Source organism: Spea bombifrons, chromosome 4, assembly GCF_027358695.1.
Source record: "Spea bombifrons isolate aSpeBom1 chromosome 4, aSpeBom1.2.pri, whole genome shotgun sequence".
NCBI lineage: Eukaryota > Metazoa > Chordata > Amphibia > Anura > Pelobatidae > Spea > Spea bombifrons.
This window is the reverse complement of record NC_071090.1, coordinates 2,905,531-2,915,415: the sequence shown is the minus strand read 5'-3', so window position 1 is coordinate 2,915,415 and position 9,885 is coordinate 2,905,531. Positions and strand designations below refer to the sequence as shown.

Sequence of the window (9,885 nt, the reverse complement as noted above, 5' to 3'; positions counted from 1 at the left end):
ACAGGGATTTTGGAGGGGTATGGGTTGATTTTATATTAGGGGTAAGAATAGGGGATATGATGGGGACTCCCGGGGGTATGGGGGATTTTATTATTGGCATTTCTTTATATAGGGGTAGGAAGTATGGATACTGTATGTGGCATGTGGGGCAGTTTTATTATGGGGATACGGTCAGTGTTCTGTGAATATTCTAGGGAAATATAACAGATATTGGACACTCGCAGGATTCTATAGGGAATATGGGGTGATTTTATTATAGGGGATATATTATAGGGGTATGGGATGTGACCTCATCACAACGTACTAAACATTCAAGAGCCTTTCCAAGAAAATATTCATCTCAGGGACAAAGTCACTTATAGCCACTGGTCTGATTAAACCAAAGAAGGGGATATATTCATATCCATGAACCTGATGGACTTATGTCTTTTTACGGTTACTAAGAAACTACAGAAGCCTAGACCCTGCCGGCAGATCGGCCCCATCCGGCCCCTGTCTAGTCACCCGTTTCTCCTGCTGTAAAGACTCAAACCTTAATCAGTCGTTGGTCTCGTCTTAGATTCAGGAGCCGTACGTCTATCCCATGCATGTTTAATACCCTCACTGTATTACCCTCTACCGCCTCTGCTGGGAGGCTGTTCCACTTATCTACCACCCTCTCTGTAAAGTAAAACTTCCTTTTATTCCATCTAATCCTCTGACTCTCTAGTTTTACATTATGGCCTCTTTTGCCGATAATTCTTCGTCACCGTGTATGCTTTAAAGTGCCGGTAAACTTTAAAGATAACTTCGGCTTCTTCAGAACTTCAAAGGGAGTCACGGCATTTTTTCTTCTTCTGTTTTTTTGTCTCAAACAACCTGAAAAGTTACAACATTTCTACCGAGACCAGCAGAAGAGATCTTATCCGTATCCCTTTAACTGTTTGTGAGAGAAGATCGCTTCGTTAGCACCCGGCTGTAGCTGATTGGTTGCGTTGCACGCTGATGTCATCAACCGTTAGTTGGGCAGCTACAAAAAATGAGGTGCATTCTAGAAGATAGCCAAGTTTATTGGCTCTTTAACTATGCATACGCTCCCAGGGGCCCATGATGTGGCCCCATCTATACTAATAAGTGCCAGTAATGTGGCCCCATCTATACTAATAAGTGCCCGTGATGTGGCCCTATCACTGGTCCCAGGTGCCCATGATGTGGCCCGAAAGTCAATATTATTGCAACAGACAATATATTAAGTTAAAGCTTGACAGCGGCGCCTGATGTACGAATCAAACCCATTCCGCGAGGATTCATTCAGCCCAGGACAGGACAGGGGTGGCTGAAAATGATGGGAGTTGAAATCTGGTAACCGATGGCTGCCGAAAATCCGCCGGGCCCAGCGATGGGGAGATTTAGGACGGGGTGGGCTGGTAGCGCTCCAGACACAGGGGGCATTGTACCCGTGGAATTAGAAGAGGAAACCTCTGTGAGGCTGTTTGTTCTTCTGTGTATGCCGAAGGATCAGGGTCACGGGGGTCTCCCACCTGAGGAAGGTTTGAGGTTGGGGGGGGTTGCCGGGGAGAAAAAAGGCCTTTAGTTTTTTCATGGATTCACAATTATGTAAGTGTTAAGCACACAGTGTCCTATTTATACTCACCTGCCTCGATACACAGGGGCCTGTGATACACGAAATGAGCTGAAATAATGTGACAAGGGATCGCTGTCACAGATACTTAATTGCTAAATTTAACTCCGCCACTGAAGCTGCAGCTCCACAAATAAGCTTCAGGGAAATCTTTTATACATTTTGTATTAATTACACATTTTTTTATTTTATTTTTTTAATTCTTTTTCATATTTTTCAGCACGATTTAGTAGGTTCATTTTGTGTGCATTTATTTTAGTTCTAATTATTTATTGTTATTATTAGTTTTATTTGTTTTTTATTTTACCCGCCAAGGAAAATACATCTGACCTCTATATTGGGGATAATGACATTTTTACTGGCATAAAAATATATTTTTAAATGGTCCTTACTGTATCGATGTGCCCTTAAAACGCGCATCCGATTCCCTTATTCCCGTCCTGGACTCCGTGTATATGTATATGGTACAGGATATATATTTATGTAATGTATAGTACAGGAGGGAAGTTTATTTCAAAGGAGGAGAAATGTTAGAACAAGATACCGGAATCTAAAACTAGAGGATCAGAGGCTGAGATGGAACGGAAGGAAGGTTTACTTTACTGAGAGGGTGGTAGATAAGTGTAACAGCCTCCCAGCAGAAGTGGTAGAGGGTAATACAGTGCAGGTATTAAACATGCATGGGATAGACATACGGCTTCTGAATCTAATGAGGAGCCTAACAACTAATTAAGGATTGTGTCTTTACAGCAGGAAAGACAGACAGACTAGACGGGCCGAGTAGGGCCGGCAGATTCTTGTTATGTCTAACACTACCCGTTCACTTTCTATTCTATTTTTTTTTATTATGACCATAACTGCCAGCTGGCGATGAAATGGATGAACAGTCCCTTTTATTATAGTATACTGGCATTTTAGAATAAGTCTTAAGCTGTAATATACCATTTCCAGTTTAAAAAGAAGTTCCTACTTCTCTTAAACAAAACAATGTGTCATGTGTGCAGAGTATGGAAAAAAGGGGGGGGGATTAAAATGGCAACAAAAAAAAACTTTGGTTTTTAGGTTATGAGAAAGCCCCCGGTCCCCACAGGGTTAATCTGGACCCAACATATATATATATATATCAGTTCCACCCCTCTGACATAATGCAGGAATTCTTCCAACGCAATCTCAGCTGTTTCTTGCTCAGATCCGAAACCGCCGGCGGACCCCCCCGGCCTTTTACTGGATCCGAGCGGGGCGAAGGCGGTGATTCTGCGCCAGATCTGCTTTAAAGGGACAGACTGTTACCCCGAGCAGCCTCTCCACTGACATCCCTGACATCCCTGACCCGACTAGGACATGAGCTTTAGTGCCGGTGTCCGGATTCCGTGGTCCTGCACGTTTGGTAGAGCCGGACCATAAACCTGATGGGACGTCAGCCTTGGAATTGGACTTCATTGACTATGACCTCAAAGTCAAAGTAAACTCTCATCCTCTGCGTCCCGTCTCTCCGGGTTTTGGACAGAGCGGGTTGATTGATGTCTAGGATGCGCTCCTTTTTAGAGAGTGTCTTGTATACGAGGACCCCCGCAATACCCCCTCCCCATCCTTTGTGTGTTATCACAGCTGGCGGTTTCACATTAAGGTTCCTTCTATGTGCGACTTCCTTCTCGCACGTCGCGGGGCTGCCATGTCTAAAGCTTTGAAGGTGACGCCGCAGTCCCGTTCATTAGCACAGCTGGTATGTGACCCGTAACTATCATACAATCGTATAACTGATCCATACCCAGAGACATGGAAGCTTTGCCAACACAATTTCCCATCCGGCCCCCGTCTGGTCTGCCCGTTTCTCCTGCTGTAAAAACCTTAATCAGTCGTTGGTCTCCTTTTAGATTCAAGAGCCGTATGTCTATACCCTCACTGTATTACCCTGTACCACTTCTGCTGGGAGGCTGTGCGTATTATTCTTTCTTGGGGGGGTGCTGGTCCTGATTTTTTCAAATTTCGGGTAATAAAGCAGTAACGCAGTATTTTATTTATTTTCCGCAGATTTTAAACGCGTCGGGGCCGCTGCCAGTAAAAATGAATCATCCAGGCGTTAACAACAGCTCGATTCTTTTCAAGGTTCCCCCTCCAAGTCTGATCTCACTGCGGGCATACCCTGCACATGCGCTCCATCCATACATGGGGGTCTTTTTTCTTCTTCTGCAGGGACCCCGGATCTTCACAGCTCTTTAATGAATTAAAGTGTTGGGACCACCATACAAAACGGGAAACGGGGCGAGCGATACCGACACCCAGGATACCCTTTTACTGCTTATATAATGATTAGATGGCATGATTGCTTCCTAATAGAAACCTCAGATTAATTTGGGCGACCGTGCCAGCTTTCCCCACCTCTGATCCCCCGAGGCAGAATAGTAGACATTACTCAAACTCGCTCGCCAGCTGGAAGACGCCCTACATTCATTAAACACCTTTTATTGTCGTAATGCTCTTACGTCAGATACTCCCTGGGACTTTAAACACCAGTTCCTCCCAGTTCATTGTGTGCTTATTTGCAATCAAGCTGGGACACCCTGGGCCATCCAGCCCCAGTGTGCAAACGGTACAATTAGGGAAAATCATCTGCTGCTATGGAAACAGATCTTTCCGGCCTATCGCTGAACATGTGCCAAGTATCACATATAATAGAATTTAAGCTTTTTTTTTAATTAAATAACTGCATTGGCCGGGCGGTTATGTCTCTAATGCTAGGCTTACGTATCAGTTTTATATTTCGTTAAGTGGAACTGAATCTTTAATATAATGGTAACTTGTGATGCAGTCACAAGGGCACTTTTGCTTTAGGGGTGTGGTTAGAGGCGGGGCTGTGGGCAGGGCTTTACCCAAACTTTTTATGTGACTTTATGCCCTATTGCGGGGTATTTGTGTAACCGAGGGGGGCATTTAGAAGGACAATAAAGAGGTTTATTTACCCCGTTTAATTTATAAAGCCGTTCCCTGCTGTTTCTATACACATTATCGGGGCTTTTAGGGCTGTAGAACCCTGCGATCCCCTCATACCCAGCAAACATTCCGAGCTCCTAGAAAAGAGGGGCATTAGGGGAGAAAAAAATGGTGTGACTGGCCAAACTAAACAAGGACACTTGATATGTATGTTCAAAGCTCATTAACTATTTCATGGCTTCCTTCCAGGCTGGGTTATAAAGCCACAGTGAAGACCAAACCTATTTCAGTTAACCAAGAAACAGATTGTCAGCTCTCCGGAGCAGGGCCCACTCCTCCATCGGTACGAGGACGTCTTCCGTGTGATCATGTTCTTGTTACTTTAGTTCCATTGTCAATTTTATTGTTACTGGTGATTTTGGTTTTTTAACTTATTTAAATCCAACCTAACGTAACATAAAAAAAAAATCTACGTATGATAAAATAAGAGATTTATTGTAGAGGGGAGGAAGCAGCACAGGGATACTTTCTAGAAAAGGGTATTGTTTATTATTTCACTAAGGAAAAAAATAACAAATAGTAACTGAATTATAATCGAGAAATACAAGTGCTCGGCGTACAGGGAAGGGGTGCGTGCGCATGGACAAGCCGATCATGATCTGTCTCTTTGGTCGCTCAGAAATATGATGTTATCTGTAAAGAAAAAAGAAAGAAAAAGAATTAAAAGCAGTCGTGTGTGTAAACTCTGCCCTCTAGTGGCAAAAAGTATACTGCGCTTTACCCCACACCAGGAGGCAAAAAACAGGGTTTTCTTCTGAATTTCCAGACGCCAGCTCCTTTGTCCCTCACCTGCTATAACGGTGGTTGCCTGTCTCCGCACATTGTTCTTATCTGTGTATTCACCGTAGTCAATTTTTCCTTCTACGTATACGCGGGCGCTGGGAGGAGGAAAACAGAACAGAAGCTTTTGAAAAGTGGTCTTAGCACCATAGCAACTAACAGACTGATCCAATTAGCACGAACTTACATAAATGTATTATATATATACATAAATGACCTCATTTTGTGCATTAAAATAACATTAAATGAATCAGAAATCCAGCACAGACGGGGTTAATGCTGTAAATGACTATTGTAGCTGGAAACGGCTGATTTTTTATAGAATATCTTCATAGGTGTACAGTGGCCCTTTATCACTCCCATCACCCCTGTGTCCCAATGGCCCTTTATCACTCCCATCACTCCTGTGTCCCAATGGGCCTTTATCACTCCCATCACTCCTGTGTTCCAATGGCCCTTTATCACTCCCATCACTCCTGTGTTCCAATGGCCCTTTATCACTCCCATCACTCCTGTGTTCCAATGGCCCTTTATCACTCCCATCACCCCTGTGTCCCAATGGCCCTTTATCACTCCCATCACTCCTGTGTCCCAATGGGCCTTTATCACTCCCATCACTCATGTGTTCCAATGGCCCTTTATCACTCCCATCACTCCTGTGTTCCAATGGCCCTTTATCACTCCCATCACTCCTGTGTTCCAATGGCCCTTTATCACTCCCATCACTCCTGTGTCCCAATGGCCCTTTATCACTCCCATCACTCCTGTGTCCCAATGGCCCTTTATCACTCCCATCACCCCAGTGTTCCAATGGCCCTTTATCACTCCCATCACTCCTGTGTTCCAATGGCCCTTTATCACTCCCATCACTCCTGTGTTCCAATGGCCCTTTATCACTCCCATCACTCCTGTGTCCCAATGGCCCTTTATCACTCCCATCACTCCTGTGTCCCAATGGGCCTTTATCACTCCCATCACTCCTGTGTTCCAATGGCCCTTTATCACTCCCATCACTCCTGTGTTCCAATGGCCCTTTATCACTCCCATCACTCCTGTGTTCCAATGGCCCTTTATCACTCCCATCACTCCTGTGTTCCAATGGCCCTTTATCACTCCCATCACTCCTGTGTCCCAATGGCCCTTTATCACTCCCATCACTCCTGTGTCCCAATGGCCCTTTATCACTCCCATCACCCCTGTGTTCCAATGGCACGTTGTGTTCGCTGATCCAAGGTCAAGTTTAAAAATTGATGGTTAGAAAACCCTTTTGCGATTATGTTACAGACAGAAATATCCTTCTTTTCCATGAAGTGACCCCAATCCTGTAAACAGTAGTATGTGTATTTACCCCTTCTTTACGTTCTGGTAGGCCACATCCCGGAGACCAGGTCGGAATACGGATATTCTGTGCCATGTCGTCTTCTGGTTAATGTCTCCACCTAGAGAAGGAGAGGTTTTAAAACAAACTCTACAGAGTGGCATATCAGGGGCACAGTGGCATTTTGGGGGCACAGTAGCATATCGGGGGTCAGAGTGGCATTTTGGGGGCAGAGTAGCATATCGGGGGCAGAGTGGCATATCGGGGGTATTAGGCATAGCAGAGGGCATTATGGCATTTAATCGTTAGTTGCAGCCCTACAGGGAACTTAAACATTAATATTCAATCTCTCTGAAAAGGGTCAGGGTTGTAAAAGTTTCATTTTGGTAACTTTTGGAAAGGTCGGGGGGCTGTTGAGGGGGGTTTCACTGATGAATAAGAATTTAAAATGATCGAAAGAATAGATATTTTTATTAAATATCTTTTTATTTACAGAAGGCAGAGTCTGGCTCCTGCATTCTGCTTTGATCTATTGTACAGCGCTGCGGAATATGATGGCGCTATTTAAAACAATAAATAATAATAATGTAAATATAATATATATAATAATAATTATAGCCAAAGCAAGAGCCTCTGAGGTCTCCTGCACAGGGTTCAACCCGACGGATCCTCACCTGTATGGAAAACTTCGCTCTCTCCCGACCTCCACAGCTCATTGGTGGCCAGCGAGAAGATGGTCACCGGATTCTTCCCTTCTGCTTGCCTCATCACCGGGTCCTGACCCACTCTGCCCAGCAGCTGCACCCTGTTCAGAGCTGAGAGAAAGCAGATTCCGCGGCGACCGATCACTCCATACATTCCCCATATAATATATAACATATAGAACATAACACATATAATATATAACATACACAATGCTGCTTTACATTTTATAAGCTCGGAGAACAGGACCGGTTCCTGAAGTCTTGAAGCTTAAAGCCAGCGGCTGTATAGCAACGTCGACAAAACGATCAGATATTACGATGGGAAATCTGGGAGATTTAGCTAAATTTTTAAACGCATTTATTTATTTATTTTTGATCCCATAAAACCGTTTAAGTCGTTCTATAATCCGCTCGGAAACTCTATGCAGCAAATGTTTAACGCAAAGTCCTTACTTGCTGGAAAGGAGTTTAAAGGGTTAAGAAATACTCACAGCGTTCCAACACCATCGTGGAAGAATCTATAGATTCGCATCTTACAAACTGCCGGAACAGCTGGGGAGACAAATCACATTCACTGATTGGACGATACAAATGGCTCCAAACATGGAAACATAGAACCTGCCGGCAGATCGGCCCCATTCGGCACCCGTCTAGTCTCCCCTTTTCTCCTGCTGTAACGACTCAAACCTTAATCAGTCGTTGACTCCCAGTTGGTGCTTTTGCTCCCAGTATGTTATGGTTGATATCCCTGCTTGATTGCAGGTGACTAAGTTAAGGGTATCTTTAAACAATGAGGCTCCATGAGGGCCGGTATTAGAGCGAGTCGCTACGTAGAATCTTCCTGCTGGGGTATTAATGGGTTAATATGTCAGGTCTCAGGGGCAGCTCTTTTGGAAAGTCTGCGGGTATGATTATAGCCTCCCAGGGCACAACGTACAAGCATCTCCTACGCACCTGCACTGCTGGTCTGCGGAACATCTGACGCGTTTTACTTCAGGTTTTTTCAGTCTGGAATTTCGGTATCTAAAAACAAGCAAAAAAATAATGATTTAAACAAAATACGGATCTTATATATTACGTAACAGCCAAAATGACAGAAACGGCAATGTACTGCCGGCGGGTCGGCCCCATCCGGCCCCCTTCTAGTCGCCCGTTTCTCCTGCTGTAAAGACTCAAACCTTAATCAGTCGTTGGTCTCGTCTTAGATTCAGGAGCCGTATGTCTATCCTATGCGTGTTTATTAGCCTCACTGTATTAGTCTTGACCACCTCTGCTGGGAGGCTGTTCCTCTTATCTACCCCCCTCTCAGTAAAGTAAAACTTCCTAACATTGCATTTAAAGTATTCACCCCTACAGTGGATGTTGCATTCAATATTAATATGTATACCGGTATATTTCTTTTTATACTTATTTTATTGAATACAAAGAAATAAGAAATTTGTGTTAATTTTTATTCTCGGATCAGGACCGGGACGCTCACAACTGACTGTTTGACCCATACATTTCCAAACAATTTATTTGTTAGCAGAATTTGTTAAATTGATGCAAGAATAAATAATTCCAACAAAGCAATGTCATACATGACATTATAATAAAATTTAAATGTCAAAAATATACATTTAACTAATTACCTACATTTTGAGCCATAAATATTCCGCTCCTAATAACATTAGTATTAGTATAAATATTAGTTATTAATTCAACTAATAAAGCGCCATCATATTCCGCAGCGCTGTACATACGGATTACCTTTGTCGCATGTATATGAAAATATTTTCTGAACCCTTTTTAGGAATTTGTCTCCCAAAAATGACATTTTGATTACGCAATAATGTCTAAGGCTGTGGTTAGCTAAGACTTATCATACTTTATATATTTCAAGTAGGTGACATTAAGAGACAAGGCTAAGAAAAATACAGCCCCCTCAGAATCACAGCATATAGAAACTTGCTCCCCCCAGGCACCCCACGTGACCTGACTGTAGGCACACAGCAAGCTGGCATGGGGCAACCTGTGGGTGTTTTACACGAAGATTTACCCCAATTACAGACCCACTCACCTCACCAGGGTCACTGCTCTACCCACGTGAGATTCAGCAAGGGGACACCGACTCTACAGCACAGCTCAACCTCACTTCCGGCAGCCATCAAGACACTTCCGCCCTGCTTCTGCGTGCATCATGCCACACTTCCGGTACTTCAGTCTGAGTCTACCATAGAGTTAGGGAGTCGGTGGAAAATGGTTCCTTTCACTGTTTATACGGTATATATATCAAAGCGGTCGGGTGTTTGCATAAAATTCCTAAAAAAATGGGGCCATTTGTGGGTTATTGTGTAAAAAGCGATTCTATTGCAAACCTAGACATCATTACCATAGTAACCAATTAAACGGACCATACCTTTGGTTGCTATGGTGATAAAGAGACTGTAAAAGTAGTTTTATTTTCTTTTTTTAAATGTTTTTGCCAGTTT

At 43.6% G+C, this 9,885-nt stretch overlaps 1 protein-coding gene across 1 annotated transcript; it reads right to left on the bottom strand.

The window, feature by feature from the left end:
• Nucleotides 1–5,078: 5,078 nt before the first annotated feature.
• On the bottom strand, nt 5,079–9,571 carry SSBP1 (single stranded DNA binding protein 1). Its single transcript, XM_053465305.1, has 7 exons — nt 9,474–9,571; nt 8,369–8,437; nt 7,906–7,966; nt 7,385–7,525; nt 6,741–6,831; nt 5,402–5,490; nt 5,079–5,245 (listed from the first exon to the last, which is right to left on the bottom strand). Exons 2-7 carry the CDS (start codon nt 8,390–8,392, stop codon nt 5,205–5,207), a joined length of 447 nt encoding a protein of 148 aa, XP_053321280.1. The 5' UTR covers nt 8,393–8,437; nt 9,474–9,571; the 3' UTR covers nt 5,079–5,204.
• Between the last annotated feature and the right edge of the window lie 314 nt (nt 9,572–9,885).